Source organism: Loxodonta africana, chromosome 5 (genome assembly GCF_030014295.1).
Source record: "Loxodonta africana isolate mLoxAfr1 chromosome 5, mLoxAfr1.hap2, whole genome shotgun sequence".
Taxonomy (NCBI): Eukaryota; Metazoa; Chordata; class Mammalia; order Proboscidea; family Elephantidae; genus Loxodonta; species Loxodonta africana.
Window position 1 is genome coordinate 45,851,893 of NC_087346.1, and position 25,502 is coordinate 45,877,394.

General features: G+C 37.9%; 1 protein-coding gene across 1 annotated transcript in view; it reads left to right on the forward strand.

Moving 5' to 3' along the window:
- Window positions 1-1,571: 1,571 nt before the first annotated feature.
- TACR3 (tachykinin receptor 3) overlaps window positions 1,572-25,502 on the forward strand; it is a 104,952-nt gene continuing 81,021 nt past the window's right edge. Inside the window, exon 1 of the mRNA XM_003410364.3 lies at window positions 1,572-2,125. Within this exon, the coding sequence (XP_003410412.1) occupies window positions 1,572-2,125 (554 nt within the window). The remainder of the gene's footprint in view (window positions 2,126-25,502) is intronic.

Genomic DNA, 25,502 nt, shown 5'->3' on the forward strand with positions numbered 1-25,502 from the left:
ATAACTTGAAGGATAGATAGGTACTAACATTTATTGAGGTATATTTCCTGCCTGTTTTTATTGATGAAGTCTACTGAAACTACTCAAACCCTTAATTACTCTGTGAATTATATTATTTTTTTTAATCCTCATTTTCAAGTGAGAAAACAAGGGTTCAAGGAGTTCAAGTGTATTCCAAGAGATTGCTGAAAATACATTTAATCCTAATTCCCTATACCTCTGTCCCCAGCAGTTTTTTTTCTCTGGAACACCCTGATAAATCGCCTGTGAGATCAGATCTAAGCAAAGTGTACCACCTCCTCCAGCTTACCCTGCACACAGCACCCTAGCTCACCTGTTTTCAGCTAAAGCTCAGAAGCCAGGCCCACTCATCTACCCTTGGAAATTAAGCTCATTGTTGTGCAGCCTCTCCAGTGTGTTCGGGAGCTCAGTTGAAAACCAAGGCACCAAAGGTTCGGAACCGCATAAATAAGTGGATGTATTTAGAGTCACTCACAGGATACGTTCATCCTAGAAAAACGAAGAAATCCAAGTTTCTTCGCTGTGTTTGAGGAAAACTTGCGTCTTGGGATTTCTGACTCATCCTCAGGGTCTCAGGGCAAGCCAAGAACAATCAGTGGAAACCAAAGTCCCTGCCTGAGGGGAGGCTGAGAGGACTGATTTCTGCGGATTACAGATTACAGGGAGTGGGAAAACAGGTGGACCTAGGAAGTGTAAGCAAGAGGAAGAAGGATCTGAGAATTGAGAATATAAACATAGGAGCAGAAAGTTTAATCAAAAAGCCACTGTTCCCGAAGGGAGAGCGCAGCTCGCTGTGGCCAGAGGCTCCAGCAGGCTAGAGCCACGCAGGCTCTTTGAGAAAAATCCTCTGAACTTCTGCCTTCACCTTACTGGTAAATGAGTTTAACTCACGCAGAAAAACACACAAACAACGTCTGAGAACGAGGACCTCTGCAAAATATTCTGAAGTTAAAACAGGAAAAACAATCTTGGAAAGATTTTCACCAGAGCTGAGAAAACGCAGTCTTCGCCTGCGCGGGTCAGCCCGCCAGCGCTACCTGCAAGGCGATGAAGTAGCGAATGAATGAAATCCGAAGGGCTGGATGGAGGAAGGAGCGTAATCGTAGCCCGCGAAGGGGTTCGTCAGCTCCGCGGCCCCCACGACGTCACCAAAGCTGGGGGATTCACGAGACTATAAAGCGCGCTGCAGCGCCCTAGCTCCAGTGCTCCAGCCGGCGCTCAGAAGCTCTGCGCCCGGCAGGACCCGAGTTCCCCGCTGGGGACAGCCCCTAAGACCTCTCTCTCTCTCTCTCACCATCTCATCCTTCCCGCCTGCCAGAGCTGCAGACTCCTTGGAGAAAGTGTCGCTCTTGCTCCCCATCACCTGCTGGCTCCAAGCATCCCTCAGCCAGCCCAGGACGCGGTATCTTCTCCACTAGCTTCCGGAGGGGGACAGGGGTGCGGAAGACAGCCCCGCACAAAGTGACCAGGAGGCAGAGAAGAACTTCGGAAAACTCGGGTCGGCCTGGCGGCGGGTGAGTAGGGAAGTCCGGGGCTGCAGACCTGCTGCGATGACCTCTGTCCCAGCAGCCGCCAACTGGACCGACAGCGCTGGGGGCATGGGTGCGGACGCCGCGGGAAACCTGAGCTCGGCTCTGGGGGCGGGAGCGGTTGCGGGGACCGCTGAGGCCGAGTGGTTGCAACTGCTGGTCCAAGGCGGCAATCTGTCTGCCTCGTCCTCCTCCGCGCTGGGACTCCCCGCGGCCTCCCTGGCGCCTTCCCAGCCCCGGGCCAACCTCACCAACCAGTTCGTGCAGCCGTCCTGGCGCATCGCGCTCTGGTCCCTGGCGTATGGCATGGTGGTGGCCGTGGCCGTCTTCGGAAACCTCATCGTCATCTGGATCATCCTAGCCCACAAGCGCATGAGGACCGTCACCAACTACTTCCTCGTGAATCTGGCTTTCTCCGACGCCTCCATGGCTGCCTTCAACACCTTGATCAACTTCATCTACGCGCTTCACAGCGAGTGGTACTTCGGCGCCAACTACTGCCGCTTCCAAAACTTCTTTCCCATCACAGCGGTTTTTGCCAGCATTTACTCTATGACAGCCATCGCGGTGGACAGGTGAGTATAAGACGGGGGAGAGGGGGAGCAAGGAGGGAGAAGGGAGCAGTGGGATAGGTTACAAAAGAAATGGACACAGCTTCAATAAAAAGAGATGGCTAAGAAAAAGTTCTTGGAGAAATAAGGTCAGTAGTCCCTGTGTAATCCTCCAATGGGCGAACCAGTTTCTGCTTCCATGGCCTCCCCTGCCCACTGCTGCCCTAAACCCCTGAGACCCATTAAGGGAATCAGAGAGCGACTGGAAAAGGCTGATGATTGGAATTTTGGAATCTGTCATTCCAAGTAGGATAAACTTAAAACTAGGTACAGTAAAACCTGAGAAAGCCAGAACCCGTGTAGGGCGGAAACCTTCAGAGAAGGAAAACGCAAATATTTTCCACTAGTAAAGGACAATAGAAAAATGGTAAGACTCCTCCCTGTCAAAGGCGGAAAGCTTTCTAAACTGAAAAAAAAAAAAAAAAAAAAAAGACAGTTCCTTAGAGTTCCGGCTCTCACAGGTTTCACTGTAGAAACAATACTAGCAAACTTTCTCAACTAACTTCGACCAATTGCTGCCAACTTTATGTTCACTGTGAAATATACTTTTTGGCTTTCTCTCTGTCAGTCATTACACTGGCAGAGAAATGGATGACGAGTTACCTTCCACCTTTCCCTCCTCTCTTTCATCCTCTGGTTCAGCCTCAGGCATCCGCATCCCTTATCTTTGCCCTGAGGCCAACACTGACTTGGCCTCCCAGCTAAGGTTATTGTCAGCCTGCAGTTTTGACTGTGTCCTGGGTTAGGTTTAATTTTCTGTAATAGGCAGGGGCCTTGAAATGGGTAACCCTGTGCCTGGAACGTTTGCATCCACATCTTAATCAACATTAATCCCAAGGAATAAATGGTTTATAAAATAGGCACATTCCTCCACAGTTGACTAAGATAATTTTTTTAAAAATATCTCTACATCTGTTACAGTGGTAATTCTGAGACACTTAAACTCTTGAAAGAGGCTGGGTAAACCTTAGCAATTGTTTCCATGTTCAAGTTTTTAAAAATAAGTGTGTATTTGTTTTGTTATATTAAACAGTATGAAAACTGCATGCTGTGGAAATACAGTGGTGAATTCTCTACCTGTTACTGAAAGTTGATTACACTTTAAATCAGTATAATGCCGAAAATGACTCATACCAGATGGCTCCAGTCTCAGCGTTGTGACTGACACCTGCATGGGGAATGCATGAGGGGGATGCCACTTTAACTTCCAGCCTCCCTCTTCATCTGTGAAAAGAAATAACGCTTTTTTATTTATTCACAAACTTGTTTCAAAATAGATTGAACCTAAATATTCTTACTACTTTCAGCCACCATCATGAAAAAAAAAAAAAAAAAAGTTCTTTCGGTAAGTCCGTCCTCTGTGCTTACTGTTTTGAAATAATGAGTACAGAGGCTTTGAGGACATAGATCTATAAAAAACTATTTTCTTGTGCTAGCCAGATGTTTAAATTGGAGGAGCAGTGGGTAGTTGCCCTGAGTAGAATAAATAAGCACAAATCACACTTCTTAAAAAATCTCTGAAACTGCCAGTCCTCCCTTTCCTCTTTATCTCTGTTCTTCTAAACATATCTTACCTCTTCATTTCTGCTAGAAATACAACTGAGTGAAAAGAACAAACAAAATCAGCCCCAAGCTGGGGAACATTAGAATTACCTTTAATCTTACTCTGCCAAGATAGAAATGAAATGTTCGTTTAATCTGAGCATTTTTTGTTTTATTTAATTTTTGTGTTTTGTTTTGTTTCTTAGTTCTTTTTTAATGTGATCAGAGGGAGAGGCATTAGTACGCTATGTTATAAAATGCTCACAATTTTCTTGAAATGTTAATGATGACTGTGAAATTCCATAAAAATTTTAGTGCATGTCAAATTGGCATTTCTACTTTGAGGAAAAAAAAGGGTATTTTTATAGTATTCTTCTGCCAATACTTATAGAAAATCTGAAGTCATCTTGAAGTTATTTTAAATGACAATGTAATGCTATTATAATACGCCCTTCTCTGAAATTGAACTTATTCTACTACAATATATTATCCAGTCGCTAAAACTTTACAAAACTTATGATGCATACAGTTTGCAGTAAAATCTGAAGCATGCATAAACCAGGTACTGAAATTCACTTTTAAAACTATTATTTAAAGTAATACTCCTATTTGAGCAGATAACTGATAAAAAGAAATGCAGAAATAGAGAAAAACTTGTTTAAAATGAGTTTAGAATCTAAGATTGTACAAATATAACAGTTATTCCAACTCTCAATAGTTCACCAGTCCACAGTCTTTCCATATTTGTGTCTTATCAAACATGAAGTGAAAATAACTGGCCTTCTGATATTTGAAGTCATTTTACAGGTTAAAGTTTGCAAGGCTGACATTTCCTAGGCTGTCTCTTATGCTTGAAGTTCAAGTGAGTCATGCTGCCTTTGGTTATGGTCTCACAGACTTCCTACCTACCACATATAACTGAGAAAATAGTTAACTGCATTTACTCAAAGAAATTACATTTTCCTATATAATTAGTGCTTTATTAAAATGATCATAAAGGTTAACTAGCCTTTATTGAAAAAGGAATACATCATTTGGATTACAACATGAACACTTCCTTATTAAATTGTGTTTTCTATCTCCATTTAATATAAACTGAATTGTATCCTTCTAGACAAAGTGGAAATCACATTCAACTCACTCTGTCTCACCACCTAAAATCAAAAGATTCCTTGAGCTTGAAAACAATTCCAGGTTTGACTCGGATATACATGGCTTTCCTTCAGCTGTAACGAAATGTTTACAACCCGTTATGACTTGTAAAAATTTTAGACCTGAAAAGGATTGTAGCTATCCCCTGTATTCTACAAACGGAGAACCTGAGGTCAATGGCCACGCATTTTGTCGAATAAAAGATATTGAGTTTTCTTTGAAGTGTTCAGTATTCATTCATCTCTAGGAAAGTTGCTTGCTTTATATCTTTATTTTTACCATAATATCAGTAACTCTACTAAAGATTTGAATGTGAGAAGGTAACAGATTTTGTTCTTGTCCTGAATCATGCTACCTTCCACTTTTACTATAAATTCCTGCAAAACTGTTTTCTTAGTAGCCAAGAAGCCTTGTTTCATTTCTATACAACTCCGTTTTCCCTGGAAGGCTACTTATCCCCACCTATAAACACATAAACACATACACACACATACATACACACACCGTGGAGTTAGTTACCAATGAAGGGCTGTTTTTCTCTTTACAAACCTCCCAAAATTCGCCATTATAAAAATATAACATTCAAACGTAATGTTTATCTAAAAGATGCTAAGCTTTCCCAAGATCATGTAGTAGAGCCAGCATGCAAAACACTGCAGTGTGCTTCAGGGCCTTGCTCCTCTTAAAGTTTACACTGTTATGCCACCTAGGAAGTGGATGACTGTAGGTTCAATTAGACGTGATTATTTTTTATTAACTTTAAAGACATTAAAACTCAGCACTTGTACATATAATTCATATGTTAATTGGGGACATAGAAAGTAAAAAATTGTGACTATAACAGTTACTTGAATACAAATATTTTAATTTCAATTCCTTTATGATATATACAACTTGATATATGAGGATACTAGAAGATAGTTAAACATTTCTTCCATTATGTAAGCACATTTTTTAAGTTAAGTTAGAATCTATAGAAAGTTGATTTACATATAGTAAAGGATAATTTCAGGACAAATGGTTCAGTATTGATCTGAATATTGATTTAAGAATTTTACAGATGGCATCACTGTTTCATACTGAGAAACCTTCAGGGAATCATTTATTATGTTTTATCTCATAGTTCAAAAGAATTAACAAAGACAGCAAAAATACTTTAGATGCTTCAAACCCTGATATCCATAATGATCGAAAGTAATATTTAATCTAACTGAACTAAGTAACAATTCTTGGTAAATGGATACAAGTGTATGTTACATGCTACTCTTTGTTTTTTAATTTCTTTAAGAAGATTCTATTTCACTTTTTCACAAAACTGTTATGTATTCATAGGACCTCTGTGGAAAGCTTTTGAAAATTTATTATGAATAAAAATATATGGTGATGAAAAATAGTGAAGCTTCAATCTGGTAACAAATGATCTAAATATATTTTGGTAAATTTGATATCGTTGGTACAGGTATTATAGATATTGTTATCATTAAGGTTGTGTGCCAACTTGGCTGGGCCATGATTCTCATTGGTTTGGCAGTTATGATGTAATTTGGCAGTTGTATAACAATGTAATCAACTCCATGATGAGGTCTGATGTAATGTGATCACTTCCATGAGGGGATCTGCTGTGAGTAGCCAATCATTTAAAAGGGAGTTTCCTTGGAGGCATTGCCTGCATCTAAGGCTCGTGGGCTTTTGTTCACTCTGGATCCTGCAGCTGGCTTCTATTCATCTGACCTTCAGTTCTTGAGACTTGAGGTAGCAGCTTACCCGCCATCTTGTCTGCCCATCTTGGTATTCGTTGGTCTCCTCAGCCTGTGAGCCAGGAGAAGCCTCCAGTCTGACCCACGGACTTGGGACTTTCCAGCCTGTACAACTGTGTGAGCCATTTCCTTGATATGAATCTCTCTATGTATGTGTTTATATGCTTTACTGGTTTTACTTCTTTAGAAAACCCAGACTAAGACAGATAAAAACACTTTAACAAATATTTCAAAATCCTTTACCAGTCTTTAATTTTACTACCCTAAGCCACTCTAATGGAGAGTCATTCCTCTCCACTCTAGGGAGGGTCATGGCCCATGACGTTAATAAACAAGTTAGTGTTTTTTATTAGTGCTACAGTAAGACTTGCATCATTATTTAGCCCAGGTGATGAGCTAGATGAGCTTACCCTAAGATCAGTTGTTTTATATCTTTGAATTCTTCACAAAATAGTTATTAAAACTATGTTTTGGAAGGGTTAGTTTTAGGAAATTTATTATGAACCTTGGATTCTTTCTATAATTTGCAGTTCTTATTTGATAATTAAATAATATCTAATTTCCATCCACTACAAATACTACTGTAGTGAGCTATGACAGTTATTAAAATTATAAAAAATAGTGCAAATTAATTGAAATTAATCAGGAACACAGAGAAAAAGTAGTAAGTATTAGCTGAATGGATGAAATTTAAGATGACCACAGAGTAAGATGTAGTCAGAGGTGGCTCTTATATAACTAGCAGAACTCCAGTTAATATCAAGGTTGCATTAACCACAATAACAAAGAATACGTCAAAAAGAATTTGTAGCATATGTAACAGACATTGTGTCGAAAACCTTAATACATAAAATAATCTAATATACAAATAAAAATTAAAACTCCAATGTAAAAAGAACAAAAGACATGGAATATTTACAAAAGCAGAAATAAAAATGTCTAATATATAAAATTAGGAGTTGCTTATACTCCATGTCTCCGTTTCCTCACCTGCCATTTATAGCTAAAGCCACTTAAATCTGAATTTCTCTCCCAATGCTTTAACCCATGGGTGTATAGCCATACTGTGAAATTCAATGGACATTTCACCCCTTGACTTACTTGACCTTTCAGCAGCCTTTCCCACAGGTGGCTACTGTGTATCTCCTGAAAGCCTCTCCTCTTGGGCTTCAACTTTTCTGGTCTCCTCTTTCCTCCTCAGACTCTCTTTCAAGGCTCCATTTTTGATTCTCTGCCTTGATGTAATTATTGAATACATGGAGTCCTCAATGCTAAATCCTGGGCCTCATTTCCTTCTCACTTCTCTCCCAGGTAATTTCATCTGGACCAATGGCTCCATTTATCACTTTTGGATGAATAGTTAATTTCTTCATCTGTCCAGCTTCATCTCATAACATGATTCAACTGGTCTAATCTCTGAGATTAGCCACTGAGATTCTTTTCGAAATACCTGGATGTATTTATGTATTTATGCTGTCTTTTTACTCTTGAACACATATTGTTCCTTTGCCTCAAATGCTCTTCTTCCAGTTCTTCATTACTTAAATCTATCCTTTTAGATAACAGCTCAAGTGTCACTTTAACAGGGAAACCGTCCATAAGCATCCCAATTTAAATTGGTGTCCCTTTATAGATTCATTTAAAATCTGTGAATCTAATATATGAAAAATATTTTCATAGATTAAATTTAATACTCATATTTAAGAACAGTTGATTAATAATGTCCTCTAATAGACTTGTAATCACCATGAATGCATGTTCGATTCTGTTCTTAGTCTTCTTTATATCCTCAGGCCAGCCACACTGGTTCACACATGGTAAGCACACAACCAATATTGCTGAAAAATGAACCATAGGAGTACTAAAATAAGTAAAAATTAAAGTGATGACATACCACTTGTTATCTATTAAAATTAACAGGTATTGGTAGGTATGCAGGGAAAGGGGATTTTTACACATCCTTTTAGGTTGAACTATATAAAATTATGATTTTGATAGCTTTAAACTGCTAAACACCTATCATTTCATATGTTGTAACCTTATAAAAACCAAAAACCAAACCTGTTGCTCTCGAGTCAATTCTGACTCATGAACTATGAGATGTAACCTAAGAGTTGGTTATAAATTGGCAAAAATCACCTAGGAGTGGAATTTGGCAATGCATATTCCTCTGTGTCATTTATTTTAGTCTTAAGAATTCATCCTAAGACATAGCACTAGATTTTAATAAAAATGTGTGTTCAAGGATGTTCTCAAACCAAAAATAGAAGAATAGAAAACAACTAAAAATCCCCACGAAAGGAACTTATCAAATAAATGATGGGGCATCTATAAAGTGCAATTCTATGTAGAAATAAAAAAATCATGTATTTGAATGTATCTCAAGTCTCCAGGACTATGTGTACAAATGTAATATTAGTATGAACATCCAAATTTCTTTGGTCGGTAATCTATACTTGTAAACCTCTCCCAATTATTTCAAAGAGCCCCCAGAGGGGTCCAATAAGAGTTTATCAGCAGTTCTCTTTAGCACTATCATACTTCCCACTCTATCTCAAACCCCTCAACCCACCCCCAGAAAGAAAAACGAGCAAGGTCAACACTTTGGTAAAGAAGCATGGCAGTTTATCTGAAGGAAGAAGAATCCACCTCCCTCTAAAAGGTGCTGTCTTTTGGTGCAGTGCATCCAAATCTGGAAAACTAACAAGTTACAAATACGACGCCCTCCGTCTGAAATTTTTGCAATGCGTTTTTGTGTTCTAAACAGAACAGGACTTGGAAGAAACCTCTTTTTCCTCATCTTTTGCCCCCCCCCCTTTTTTTTAACCGATTTCTTCGTAGCCACAGTTCCTCAGCTTCTACTTTCAACTGTCTTTCCATGGGTTCAGCTCTAAGCCATGTGTCCAGGATGACGAATTATCCATATTCCCTCTTCCCATGCCTCATCACTCCGAGCGTAAATAATTTTTATTCAGGCTTCTTCACATTAAACAAATGCCGAAAAAATGACGACTGGGGTTTGCATTCCCCCCAACTTCATTAGACACGGTCAGAGTGAATCCTGTTTTAGACTCAGCAGGATCCCTAGCAGGTGAGGAATCTTTAGAACAAGAGTTTAATAGTCTGACATAATTCTATATGTGCAGTAAGGTAAACATGGATTTCATTTGCTCTAAATGGTGAGAGTTTGAGGATTTTTTTTATCCTTTTCTTTTTAAATTTTTCTATAACAAAATTCAATTCTTTTACGTTATTTTATTTTTCTGTTACTTTACAAATAACTTTAAAATATTAATTAATTAAAATAAATACTTTATAAAAACAACAATGACTTGGAGGTGAGTGCAGAAGAGTTTGAACTCCAGAAGAGAACAATTTGATGGAATTTTGTATAGATATCTTGTGGTAGATATTTTATGGCAACATTTTTACATACATTTTTGATGCTGACTTAGAAATGATAAGGACATTTCTGGCAAGAGAGTACTGTGGACATTATAATAGATTATTTTGTAGATTATACCTCTTTCCCAGGAATTGTATAAAAATATCTCACCTGAGTGGGGTAATTTAGAAGCCTGCCTAAAGGTACAGGGATAAATTAGCTCAGTGTTTCTATTAACTTTGGTATGTGACACAGGTTTTTAAATATTGGCTTAAGCTCTCTGTTTCAGTCTTGTATTATAATCTGAGTTTTGTTTTGTTTGCCTTCACCCCTGCTTTAAGCATCTGTGGTCAAATACGTACAGGGACACAACTCACTCTATTTGTTTCTTGAGTACCTTCTAAGTACTAGACATTGTATAATTGGACATACCAGAATAAACAAGCTCATATCTTCATAAAACTGCAGTTCCCACAACTGTATTCCAGAGTCATTCCATAGTCATAAATCCCACAGTCTACTCAATAGCTCCATTTGTGTGTCTAATAGGCATCTCAGACTTCTATGTCCAAAACTCAGTTCCTGACATTGCCCCAGAACTTATTCCTCCTGCAGTCTTCTGATCTCAAAATCTGAGCCCCAGGTCAAAACTCTTGGAAACGTTCTTGCAAATCTCTACTTTCAAAACATCTATGTAGACTCAAATCACTTTTTAAGACCTCTGCTGCCTCCACCCTAATCCAAGTTAGTATCATTTCTCCCCTAATTTAACTACAGTGCTCTTAGCTGGTTTTTCTGCTCCTGCTCTGGTTCTTTATCAGTTTGTTCTCTATACAGCAACCAGAGTGATCCTGTTAAAAATAAGCCAGATCACGTATTCTTTCTATAAATCCTCCAGAGGCTCCCCAGCTCCCTCAGTGTAGAAATCTTAGAATGACCTACAAGAATGTTTAGTAATCAGTCTTTTGTTACCCTCTGACCTCATCTCCTGCTACTCAGCACTCACCACTCTGTTCCACAGTCACTGGTCTCTTCTGTGCACCAATATACTAGACATGTTTTCACCTCAGGGCCTTGCACTCTGTGTGGAACCCTCTTCCTCTAACAGCCATGTTGCTCACTTCCTGTACTCCTGGATTCTGATCACTCTGTTCAAAATTGCTTTACCTTCTTATTTTCCCATGTATCACCTTTCAAAATAGTATATATTTTGCTTATTTGTAATGTTTATTGTGTGTGTGTGTCTCTGCCCACTGGAATGTAAGTTCCATGAGAACAAAACTAGAGCTGTGCCTCAAATGAATGAATGAATAAATGGATGATAAGGCACTATTGAAATGCATAGCAGGGGGACCCACATTTACAGTGTTAGAGCAGAAAAACATAGAAATTTTAGAAATGTTTTTAATGTTCTTCATTTCACAAACATACAAAAGTAGAAATACAGATTATCTAATAAATTGGCTATTGTTAATATTCAAATAAAAATAAAACATTTAAAATACTCTATATTACCCAGTGTATGATGGTCACTTCCACATTAAGCTGAATTATCTATAAAGAAAAATATTTGGGGATTTTCAAATGAGTATAAAAACGATTCTGAAGAAATGAAAAGATGCTATGTATTTAGTATGTACTTACTCCTGAAATTGAATATTTATGTGAATAAGTCATAGTCAGAATACGTTGTTGTTTTTAGGTGCCATCAAGTTGATTTGTGATTCACAGCAACCGCACGTGACAGAGCAGAAGTATCTCCTAGGGTTTTCTAGGCTGTAATCTTTATGGGAACAGATTGCCTGGTCTTTCTCCCGTGGAGCCACGGGGTGGATTCAAACTGCCAACCTTTTGGTTAGCAGCTGAGGACTTAACCGTTGTGCGACCAGGGCTCCTTTCCCAAATGTATATTGCCATTTAAAAGATGTCATAGTACCATATGTATTGATTTTTACCCCCTGAATGATCATATGAAGGGTAGTTTTTTTTCTTTATAAGCTAAATACATGGTATGAGATAAATTCAAAGCTCTTAAACCGTAAGTTTTCATTAGTTTAAAATGTTTTACTTGTAAAATCATAATGATTTGAATATCTCATGTAAAGATTTAGAAAATCTAAATTTCGTGTTGAAGTGTAAAGGGTTTCAGAATCAAACATTAGTGCAATTCAATATTATTTTTAAAAAAGAACAGAAAACATTTGCTATCCAAGAAACTACTGGCAATCCCCAGTCACCAATCACAGAGCCGTTGCTGATGGATATCTGTAATGAACAGGGGTGAAATAGTGTCCTTGGAGACAAATTAAAGGATACCATTTTATAAAATCCTGGCAGCTCACAAATAGAACACAGATGCTAAAGAAAAAATAGATTTACATTTGTGTAAACAGATTATCAATCTTATATAGGCACTCCTCGCTTGCCACTATTCTGATATGCCTGAATTTTAATTACTAATGTTGAGTTAATTAGCATGGTTGTTGGTTGTTGTACGCCATCATGTTGATGCAACTCATAGCAACCCTGTAGAACACAGTGGAACTACCCCGTATGGTTTCCTAGGTTGTAATCTGTGTTTCTCAAAAATGCCGCTCAAGTTTCAGTTACCACGTTATATTAAATGTGAGTTTTTGCATATACTGCAAACTCCCTAGCTAAGCTCTTCAGTCCCCAAACTGCTACACAGATAACAAAAGCACGTCATGATCAGTGACCAGTTACATCCTCTCCTTCAAGGTCTGCCAGTGGTTGGTCACTGAGCACCTGTGATTTAGTTCATGCACAGACAGCAAAGCATGTGGTTACGCTGCCTCCTTTAAACCTACATGACATTTTGCAAAAATGCCAAAAGAGGGAGTTGCCAAGGAAGATGAAAGTGTAATAAAGAAACAAAAAGTGATAATGCTGCAAGAAGATTTCAAATCCAATGGAAATGGAGTTATTATAGAATATTAGACCATGGGAATGTTGACCCTGTCACTGTGAAAGTGACTGTAAATATGCAGCCGGAGGAAATTAGTCAAGGTGAACTTAACATGAATGAAGAAAGTGGTTGTGACAAATGGGTGAAGGGGGTCCAGAGGAAGTGACACCAGCAAATATCTTCACATTAAAAAGAACGCTCAGAGACATTTCACTACTGTGAAATTGCAAAGGTTTGTTTCAGACTTAGAAAGGAGATGACAGTTGGCCAAGGCATAGGAAAGATGTCCACTCTGTATTGTAAGGTATCTGACAAGAAGAAGGCAAACATTGTTCAAACTGCTGATAAAGTTTTTACAAAGAAATAAAGCACTTTAATTCCCAGTGTTTTGAATGGTTTAAATTATTTAGTTTTAAAACTAAATTAATATTAGTTTTAGTTTTTTTTTTTCATTTCCCTATTCTTTTACAACTGAGGGTTTTTAAAATTTTGACAACTTTTTTTTCCAGCACACATCTAGAAATGTTTTAATTAGATTCTGATTCCATAATATTTTTGTTATATGAACAAATGGGGCATCAAAATCCCAGCAACTGCAAAGACAAAGGAGGTTCTTGAGCTCCAGTCTTGTTAGGAAATGGCAATGGCTGATTTTTCAGGCTACATGTTAGTAGGTGGATATGCAAATGCTGTGCTTTTCTTTCTTTTTTTCATTATCTGTTATGCTTTATACTTATCATAGAACACTGGTTATTCTTTCCAGGAAATTTTTGTAATTGGGTTATTAAGTATCAAATGTGCAAAAAAGAATAATAATAACATGCTTAGAAAGGTTTTAATAAGATTGTCACTTTAAAGGAGCACACAGTGTTTAAAAGCCCAATTCTGTGAGGTAATAGTGTCATTAATAGTGCCTGTATTTCACTTTCATGTCATTGCATGGATATGAAGCAGTGAAACTTTGAAGTATTAGCTATCAGCCCATTGTATCTGGGGGGCATTACTCCTAGGATGCTTCTCCAAGCCCATACGCAGAAGTTCAATTAAAGTTAGTGGGAACTAGACACCCAGAGGAGAAGAGATACATGTACTAAGAGAAAAATGTCCATTATCGATGTGATATACACAAGGTCACAGTGTAGTTTGGCCTCTGAAAGCAAGCCGGTGGAGAGAAAGGTTGGCTGGACATCTTCTTGCCTGCCTCTGTCCAGGGAATCCAGGGTACAGGGCCATTTGGAGCAGCCATTCCAGAAAAGCCATCTCCTTTCTATTTCCCCCTGTATTCCGCTTGTGTTCAACATTAAAGAATTAGCTGGGGGATGCCAAGTTGACTGCCCCTGTATTTTGACAGAATTTTTAAAGGTGGTGGAAAAAAATTGTAATCGTTCACATTGATTACCAAGATTGCTTTACAGGGTTTCAATTTGCATGGTCATGTTCCTGTTTCCACACTACTTTGCAAATTGAGGACTAACTGTAGTTCAAATATCAGAACCTAATTGCCTAATAAATAAATGGGTGCTTTTCTCTCAGACAGCTGACCATTATTTAGCTTGTTGACTAATTTAGACCATTATATTAGCCAAATATTATAATTGTTCTGAAAATATATGTGTCAGAGATATGAATTACGTGGCTTTACACATTGAATGGAAAAGGAAAACGGGGAACAAGAACAGCTACTGGGAAAGACAACCAAGAGAAATATGGATGGCTAAATACTGGAAACTGTTAATATGTCATCTGATAAGTAAGCATATAATCATCTAAGTTAACTTTGAAAATGCATCCAAGATAATACAATACTCATTCCTGACAAAATTCTTGGTGAACTACAATATAAAGCATGCTCTTAATACGATAAATAATATCTATCCCCAAACAAAATATGTGAAAGCGGTTTAAAGAAAACTGAAAAGAAAAAAAAATAGTATTGCAACTTGAAAAAATAAAGGACACACAGTAAAGAGACTAAATAGTAAAAATATATCGGTTCTTTTAAGAGTCAATGTAATTTCAGTAAAACTACAGTGGAAGTTAAATAGACCTTGATCAAAATATCTGATGGTTTTCTGAGATTAAGTTGCTGAGACTAACCAAGAAATATTTATAAACATAATAATAATAGTAAATTCGATTATCAGATATAAAAATAATATAAAGTTAAAATAAATGAAAAAGTTTGGTACTAGACCAAGAACCAACAGTTAAATGATTGTTGTTAGCCATCACTGGCTGTTAAGCCGATTCCAACTCATGGTGGCTCCGTGAAAGTATGTGTAATAGAACTTCCTGCATATATGAGTTTATTCGTTGCAAAGAAAGTCTCACAAACCAATAAGAAAAGCATAGATTCCTTGAAATAAGAAATTTGGAATTTAGCTCATTATTAGCAGAAAAACAAAAGAGAGTCTCACTTCACACCATTGTCGTACACTGTTGTTTTTGTTGTTGTTAGCTGCCTCTGAATCAGTTCAAACTTGCGGCGACCTCATATGTGTCAGAGTAAAACAGTGCTCCATAGGGTTTTCAAGGTTATGATCTTTTTCAAAGCTAAGATTGCCAGGCCTGTCTTCCACAGCACCTTCGGGTGGGTTCAAACTGCCAACCTTTCATCTAGTATTAGAGCACTTATTTATTTGCATCCACCCAGGCGCTCTTAATACACTAATATTAGTTTCAGATAAATTAGTTAGAATACAACAATAAAACCGTGGAAAAAGAAAAAGTCTTCTGTTCCACTCCCAGCCCTAGGCAACCACTAAGCAAGTTTCTGTATATATAGGTTTGTCTTTTCTGCAATTTCATATAAGTAGATTCGTACATTATGTAGTCTTTTTGTCTGAAAGGACTTCATATCTTTGTCTCATTTGTAAAATTAGCTTGTATGTCTTCTCTTTAAGTTGCAGAAGTTCTTTTTGTATTCTAGACACAAATCCTTTATCAGGTGTATTTATGATTTGAAAATATTTTCTCCCAGTCTGGTGCTTCTCTTTTTTACTTTCTTAATAGTTTATTTGAAAAGAAAAAGCTTTGCATTATGATGAAGCCAATTTATCTTTTTTTTTTCTCTAATTGCTTGCGATTTTATGGTTATATCTAAGAAAACATTGCCTAACCCAAGACTGTGAAGATTCAATCCTCTGTTTCCTCTGTGACTTTTGGAGTTTTAGATCTTACATATATGTATGCTCCATTTTGAGTTAATTTTTTTGTATGATGTACGCTTAACAGTCTGTCTTAGTCTGGGTTCTCTGGAGGAACAAAACCAGTGAAGAGTATTTAGATATATACACAGAGAGAAATTTACTTCAAGGAAATGGCTCTCTCAATTGTGAGGAAACAGCTCACACAATTGCTAGGGCTGGAAAATCCCAAATCTGTGTATCAGGCGAAAGGCTGAAGACCTCTGCTGGCTCACGTGGTTACAGGGGCTGACAAACCCCAAATCTGCTGGTCAGGCAGTGGGCTAGAAGCCTCTATTGGATCATGGGGTTATGAGGGTTGGCAGATGCAAAATCTACATGTTAGGTGGCAGGCTAGAGACTTCCGCAGGCTTGTGTCCCAAGAACTGGAGGTCATGTGACAAGGTAAGTGCAGAGTCGAGAAAAGGTGCAGCTTTGCCAGAGAATCCATTTGTATATAGGAGGCAGGCTACACCCCCAAGGAAACTCCCCTTTCAACTAATTGTCTGCTCACATCGGATCACAAAATGGAAGGCGATTCCATAGTGTCTGCCAAACCCTTGAGAATCATAACCTAGGCAAGTTGACTCATAAAATTAACCATTACATAGTCTAAATTTGACTTTTTTGAATGTGCATATCCAATTGTCCTAGCACCATTTGTTGAAACAGCTATTGTTTATACCAGTGAATTGCCTTGGCACCTTTGTAAAAAGTAATTGGCCATAAACACAAGGGTTTATATCATTGATATTTCTGGTCCATTTATCAATATCTCTATGCCAGTTCTACGGTTTCTTGATTTTAGTGTAGCTTTGTAGGGAATTTTGAAATGTGAAAGTGTATATCTTTCACTTTTTTCTTCCCCAAAATTGTTTTGGTAATTCTGGGGTCTTTGCATTTCCATTTTTTTTTTTTTTTTGCATTTCCATATTACTTTTAGGATCAACTTTTTTCATTCTGGTCTTGGAATAGGAATTTTGATAAAGGTTATGTTGAATTGTTTGATCAATTTCAGGAGTGTTTTCAGCTTAAAAATATGAATGTTGAACTGAACTTGAACTTTCTCCATTTATTTAGATTTCATTAATTTCTTTCATCAGTGCTTCATGGATTTCCGTGTACACATCTGGCACTACTTTGATTAAATTTATTCCTAAGTAGTTTATTCTTCTTGATGCAGTTGTGAATAGATTTTTCTTTTTTTAGGTTTTGGATAGTTCTTAGCTAGTCTATGAAAGGCAAATTTATCGAACTTGTATCCTGTGACCTTGCTGAACTCATTTATTCACTCTGGTAGGGTTTTTGTGTGTGTGTGTGAGAGTGAGAGAGAGAGAATTCCTTAGACTTTTTCAGCATAGAAGAGTGTGCCATTTGCTAGTAAAGATAGTTTACTTCTTTATAAAAAACTGAATGTCGTTCTATTTTTTATTGTTTTTTTTTTTTTTTTTGAATTTCCTGATTACAGTGTCTAAAACCTCCAGTGAAATATTGAATAGGAGTGGTGAGATTGGATACCCTTGCTTTGTTCTGAATTATACTAGGAAAGCATTCAGTTTTTCACAATTAAGTCTGATATTAACTGTCAGTTTTTTCATAAATGCACTTTATTAGGTTTAGAAACTTCTATTCCTAGTTTGTTCAGAGTGTTTATTATGAAAGGATGTTTGATTTTTGTCAAATACTTTTTCTGCTATTTTATTGAAATAATTATATAATATTTGTCCTTAGTTCTATTTTTTTTTTTTTCATTATATTAATTGATTTTCAGCTCAACCTTGTATTCCAGGGATAAATGCTACTTTGTTATGGTTAATAATTCTTTTCTACATACCTGAATTTTTTTGTTTGATAATATTTTATTTAAGATTTTTACATCTATATTCTTGAATGATGTTGGTCTTTGGCTTACTTTGGCTTTGATATCAAGGTAAGACTAACGTCATACAATGAGATGGTAAGTATTCCCTCTTCTATTTACTGGAAGAGTTTGTGAAAGACTGGCAATATTGTTTATTTAAATGTCTGAAGAAAATCACCAGTAAATCTGGACCGGTTTTTTTTTTGGGGGGGGAGGGTTATTTTATAATAATTTTTAAATTTTATTTCTTTAATTGTTATAGGTATATTCAGATTTTCTATTTTTTCTTAAGTTACTCCCAGTAATCTGTTTCATTCTAGGAATTTCTTTATTCTAGAAAATTTTTAAGTTTTATCAAAGTTGTCTAACTTGTTAGCATAGAGTTGATCAGAGTTGTTGTTTTTGTTGTGAGGTGGCTTCAAGTCATCTCCTAATCATAATGACCTATGTAAAATAGAACAAAACATTGTCTGGTCTTGAGCCATCCTCCCATCTGTTGCCATGTTTCAGCCCATTGTTGTAGCCACTATGTCAGTCCACCTTGTTGAGGGGCTCCATCTTTTTCACTGACCCTCTACCAGGCATGATGTTCTGCTCCAGCATTTGGTCCCTCCTGATGATGTATCCAAAGTAAGCAAGACAAAGTCTTGCCATTCTCGCTTCTAAAGAGCGTTCTGTTTGTACTTCCTCCAAGACTGATTCGTTTGTTTTTCTGGAAGCCCATAGTATAATCCATGTTCTTCCCCAATACTGCAATTTGAATGTGTCATCTGTTCAGTCTTCCTTTGTAATCGTCTAGCTTTCACATGCATATGAGGTGATGGAAAAGACCATGGCTTGGGTCGGGTGCACCTTAGTCATCAAAGTGACATCTTCGCTTTTTAATATTTTAAAGAGGTCTTTGGCTGCAGATTGTCCAATGCAATGTCATTTGATTTCTTTACTGCTACTTCCACGGACGTTGATTGTTGATCCAAGTAGAATAAAATCTTTAACAATGTCAATTTTTTTCACCTTTTATTATGATGTTTATCAGTTCAGTTCAGTTGTGAGGATTTTTGTTTTCTTTATGTTCAGTCGTAATTCATACTGGAGGCTGTAGTCTTTTACCTTCAACAGTAAATGCTTCAAGTTGTCTTCATTTCCGGTAAGAGAGGTCGTGTCATCTGCATATTGCACGTTGTTAATCCTGATGCTATAAAGTCCAGCTCCTTGGATTATTTGCTCAATATACAGATTGAATAAGTAAAGTGAAAGGATATAACACTGCCACACTTCTTTTCCAACTTTAAGCCACACAGTATCCACTTTTCTGTTTGAATGACTACCTCTTCATATATGTACAGATTCTTCTAATCCTGTTAATTTTCATAAGGTCAGTAGTTGTTGTGTGCATGCTGTCGAGTCAATTTTGACTTACAATGACCCCACATGACAGAGCCGAACTACCTCACAAGGTTTTCTAGGCTGTAATCTTTCTGTGGAGACACTGGCTGGGTTTGAACTGCCAACCTTTCAGTTAGTAGATGAGTGCTTAACTGCTGTACCACTAAGGCTCCTTTCCAGATATAATGTTATTGTTGTTAGATGCCTCGAGAATTTTTATTTGTTATTGCACTTTTGAACTAAAAAATTTCCATAATTGATCATTTCTATCTCTATTATAAGTGATTGGCTGATAACTGAAAGATCAGTGGTTCGAACCTACCAGTCACTCCATGGGAGGAAGACATGGGAGTCTGCTTTTGTAAAGATTCACAGCCTTGAAACCCTATGGGGCAGTTCTACACTCTGTCCTATAGGATCATGATGAGTCACAATCAACTCAATGGAAACCGTTTTTTTTTTGTTTTATCCCTATTATAGTTTCTATTTGATGAATCGTTATCACTACACTTTTATTTAATTCTCAAACATGGTTTTCTTTAGTTCTCTGAATATATTTATAATAATTGCCTTGAAGTACTTGTCTGCTAATTGTAACTTCTAGGTATCTTCAAAAACAATTTCCAATGCCTACTTTTATTCCTGTGTAGAGGTCACATTTTCCCGTTTATTTTTACTTTCAAAGTTCAGAGAGTTTAGAAATCTTCCCTACATTCATTCAAAGTTTGCTGTTGCTGTGTGCCATCAAATCAATTCCAAGTCATAATGACCCTATATGACATCCCATAGGGCTTTGTAGGGTGCAGTCTTTACAGGAGCAGATCACCAGGTCTTTTCTCCAGCAGAACCGCTGGTGTGCCCGAACTGCTGACTTTTCAGTTAGAAGCCCAGTGCTTAACCATTGCGCCACCAGGGCCCTTACTCAACGTTTTCTTGTTGTTGTTAGGTGCCTTTGGGTCGGGCCCAATTCATGGCAACCCTATGTACTATAGAATGAAACACTGCCTGGTCCTGCAAGATGCTCAGTTATTGCTGTGTTTCAGCCCATGCAGCCACTGTGTCAATGGCCTTCCTCTTTTTCACTAACCCTCAACCTTACAAAGCATGAGGTCCTTCTACAGAGACTAGTCCATCCTGAGGACATGCCTCGGATCCTGGCTTCCAAGGAGCACTGAGGCTGTACTTCTTCCAAGACAGACTTGTTCATTCTTCTGGCAGTCCATGGTATATTCAGTATTCTTTGCCAACACCATAATTCAAAGGAATAAACTCTTCTTCAGTTTTCCTTACTCATTGCCCAGCTCTCACACGCATACGAGGTGATTGAAAATATCATAGCCTGGGTCAGGCCCACCTTAGTCCTCAGTGACATCTTTGCTTTTCAACACTTTAAAGAGGGCTTTTGCAGCAGATTTTCCCAATGCAATACGTCGTTTGATTTCTTGACCACTGTTTCCACGGGCATTGATTGTGTATCCAAGGAAAATGAAATACTTGCCAACTTCAATCTTTTCTCATTTAATTATGATGTTGCTTATTGGTCCAGTTGTGAGGATTTTTGTTTTCTTCATGATGAGGTGTAATCTATAATAAAGGCTGTAGTCTTTGATCTTCATCAGTAAGTGCTTCAAGTCCTCTTCACTTTCACCAAGCAAGGTTGTGTCATCTACATATCGCAGGTTGTTAATGAGTCTCCTTCCAATACTGATGCCGTGTTCTTCTTCATATAGTCCATCTTCTCAGATTATTAGGTCAGCATACAGATTGAATAAGTATGGTAAAAGGGTACAACCCTGACGCACACCTTTCCTGACTTTAAACCAGGCATCATCCTCTTGTTCTGTTTGAATGACTGCTCTTGGTTTATGTACAAGTTCTGTATGGGCACAATTAAGTGTTCTGGAATTTCCATTTTTGTGATGTTATCCATAATTTATTATGACCTACACAGTTGGATGCCTTTGCACAGTCAATAAAACACGGAGAAACAGCTTTCACGTACTCTCTGCTTTCAGCCAAGATCCATCTGACAGCAGTGATTGCCCTAATTCCCTATTCTCTTCGGAATCCAGTTTGAATTTCTGACAGTTGTCTGTCAATGTACAGCTGCAACTATTTTTTAATTATCTTCAGCAAAATTTTGTGTGTGATAGTAATGATACTGTTCAATAATTTATGCATTCTGTTGGATCACCTTTCTTTGTAATGGACACACATACAGATCTCTTTCAGTCAGTTGGCTAGGTAAACTGTCTTCCAAATTTCTTAGCAGAGATGAGTGAGCACCTCCTGCAAAGCATCTTTTTGTTGAAACATCTCAATTGGTATTCTGTCAATTCTTGGATCCTTGTTTTTCACCATTCCCTTCAGTGCAGCTTGGACTTCTTCCTCTAGTACAGTCAGTTCTTGATCATATGCTACCTCCTGAAATGGTTGAATGTTAACCAACTCTTTTTGGTACAGGGACTCTGTGTATCCTTTCATCTTCTTTTTTTTTTTTTTAATTAACTTTTATTAAGCTTCAAGTGAACATTTACAATTCCAATCAGTCTGTCACATGTAAGTTTACATACATCTTACTCCCTTCTCCCACTTGCTCTCCCCCTATTGAGTCAGCCCTTTCAGTCTCTCGTTTCGTGCCAATTTTGCCATCTTCCCTCTCTCTCTATCTTCCCATCCCCCCTCCAGTCAAGAGTTGCCAACACACTCTCCAGTGTCCACCTGATTTAATTAGCTCACTCTTCATCAGCATCTCTCTCCCCTCCGCTGACCAGTCCCTTTCATGTCTAATGAGTTGTCTTCGGGGATGGTTCCTGTCCTGTGCCAACAGAAGGTCTGGGGAGCATTGCCACCGGGATTCCTCTAGTCGCAGTCAGACCATTAAGTATGGTCTTTTTATGAGAATTTGGGGTCTGTATCCCACTGATCTCCTGCTCCCTCTGTTGTGCTCCCAGGAGTTCTCTGTTGTGCTCCCTGACAGGGCAGTCATTGATTGTGGCCGGGCACCAACTAGTTCTTCTGGTCTCAGGATGATGTAGGTCTATGGTTCATGTGGCCCTTTCTGTCTTTTGGGTTCTTAGTTATTGTGTGACCTTGGTGTTCTTCATTTTCCTTTGCTCCAGGTGGGTTGAGACCAACTGATGTATCTTAGATGGCTGCTTGTTAGCATTTAGGACCCCAGACGCCACATTTCAAAGTGGGATGCAGAATGTTTTCATAATAGAATTATTTTGCCAATTGACTTAGAAGTCCCCTCAAACCATGTTCCCCAGACCCCCGCCCCTGCTCCGCTGACCTTTGAAGCATTCATTTTATCCCGGAAACCTCTTTGCTTTTAGTCCAGTCCAATTGGGCTGACCTTCATTGTATTGAGTGTTGTCTTTCCCTTCACCCAAAGCAGTTCTTATCTACTGATTGATCAATAAAAAACCCTCTCCCTCCCTCCCTCCCTCCCTCCCCCCTTCGTAACCACAAAAGTGTGTCTTCTTCTCAGTTTTTTCTATTTCTCAAGATCTTATAATAGTGGTCTTATACAATATTTGTCCTTTTGCCTCTGACTCATTTCGTTCAGCATAATGCCCTCCAGGTTCCTCCACGTTATGAAATGTTTCACAGATTCGTCACTGTTCTTTATCGATGCGTAGTATTCCATTGTGTGAATATACCACAATTTATTTAGCCATTCATCCGTTGACGGACACCTTGGTTGCTTCCAGCTTTTTGCTATTGTAAACACAGCTGCAATAAACATGGGTGTGCATATATCTGTTTGTGTGAAGGCTCTTGTATCTCTAGGGTATATTCCTAGAAGTGGGATTTCTGGGTTGTATGGTAGTTCTATTTCTAACTGTTTAAGATAACGCCAGATGGATTTCCAAAGTGGTTATACCATTTTACAATCCCACCAGCAGTGTATGAGAGTTCCAATCTCTCCACAGCCTCTCCAACATTTATTATTTTGTGTTTTTTGGATTAATGCCAGTCTAGTTGGGGTGAGATGGAATCTCATCGTAGTTTTAATTTGCATTTCTCTAATGGCTAATGATCGAGAGCATTTTCTCATGTATCTGTTGGCTGCCTGAATATCTGCTTTAGTGAAATGTGTGTTCATATCCTTTGCCCACTTCTTGATTGGGTTGTTTGTCTTTTTGTGGTTGAGTTTTGACAGAATCATGTAGATTTTAGAGATCAGGCACTGGTCGGAGATGTCATAGCTGAAAATTCTTTCCCAGTCTGTAGGTGGTCTTTTTACTCTTTTGGTGAAGTCTTTAGATGAGCATAGGTGTTTGATTTTTAGGAGCTCCCAGTTATCTGGTTTCTCTTCATCATTTTTGGTAATGTTTTGTATTCTGTTTATGCCCTGTATTAGGGCTCCTAGGGTTGTCCCTATTTTTTCTTCCATGATCTTTATCGTTTTAGTCTTTATGTTTAAGTTTTTGATCCACTTGGAGTTAGTTTTTGTGCATGGTGTGAGGTATGGGTCCTGTTTCATTTTTTTGCAAATGGATATCCAGTTATGCCAGCACCATTTGTTAAAAAGACTATCTTTCCCCAATTAACTGACACTGGTCCTTTGTCAAATATCAGCTGCTCATACATGGATGGATTTATATCTGGGTTCTCAATTCTGTTCCATTGGTCTATGTGCCTGTTGTTGTACCAGTACCAGGCTGTTTTGACTACTGTGGCTGTATAATAGCTTCTGAAATCAGGTAGAGTGAGGCCTCCCACTTTCTTCTTCTTTTTCAGTCATGCTTTGCTTATCCGGGGCTTCTTTCCCTTCCATATGAAATTGGTGATTTGTTTCTCTATCCCCTTAAAATATGACATTGGAATTTGGATCGGAAGTGCATTAAATGTATAGATGGCTTTTGGTAGAATAGACATTTTTACTATGTTAAGTCTTCCTATCCATGAGCAGGGTATGTTTTTCCACTTAAGTATGTCCTTCTGAATTTCTTGTAGTAGAGCTTTGTAGTTTTCTTTGTATAGGTCTTTTACATCCTTGGTAAGATTTATTCCTAAGTATTTTATCTTCTTGGGGGCTCCTGTGAATGGTATTGATTTGGTTATTTCCTCTTCGGTGTTCTTTTTGTTGATGTAGAGGAATTCAAGTGATTTTTGTATGTTTATTTTATAACCTGAGACTCTGCCAAACTCATCTATTAGTTTCAGTAGTTTTCTGGAGGATTCCTTAGGGTTTTCCGTGTATACGATCATGTCATCTGCAAATTGTGATAGCTTTACTTCCTCCTTGCCAATCCGGATACCCTTTATTTCTTTGTCTAGCCTAATTGCCCTGTCTAGCACTTCAAGTACGATGTTGAATAAGAGTGGTGATAAAGGGCATCCTTGTCTGGTTCCCGTTCTCAAGGGAAATGCTTTCAGGTTCTCTCCATTTAGAGTGATATTGGCTGTTGGCTTTGCATAGATGCCCTTTATTATGTTGAGGAATTTTCCTTCAATTCCTATTTTGGTAAGAGTTTTTATCATAAATGGGTGTTGGACTTTGTCAAATGCCTTTTCTGCATCTATTGGTAAGATCATGTGGTTTTTATCTTTTGTTTTATTTATGTAATGGATTACATTAATGGTTTTTCTGATATTAAACCAGCCTTGCATTACTGGTATAAATCCCACTTGATCAGGGTGAATTATTTTTTTGATGTGTTGTTGAATTCTATTGGCTAGAATTTTGTTGAGGATTTTTGCATCTATGTTCATGAGAGATATAGGTCTATAATTTTCTTTTTTTGTAATGTCTTTACCTGGTTTTGGTATCAGGGAGATGGTAGCTTCATAGAATGAGTTGGGTAGTATTCCGTCTTTTTCTATGCTTTGAAATACCTTCAGTAGTAGTGGTGTTAAGTCTTCTCTGAAGGTTTGGTAGAACTCTGCAGTGAAGCCGTTCGGGCCAGGACTTTTTTTTGTTGGAAGTTTTTTGATTACCGTTTCAATCTATTCTTTTGTTATGGGTCTATTTAGTTGTTCTACTTCTGAATGTGTTAGTTTAGGTAGGTAGTGTTTTTCCAAGAATTTATCCATTTCTTCTAGGTTTTCAAATTTGTGAGAGTACAATTTTTCGTAGTAATCTGAAATGATTCTTTTAATTTCATTTGGCTCTGTTGTGATGTGGTCCTTCTCGTT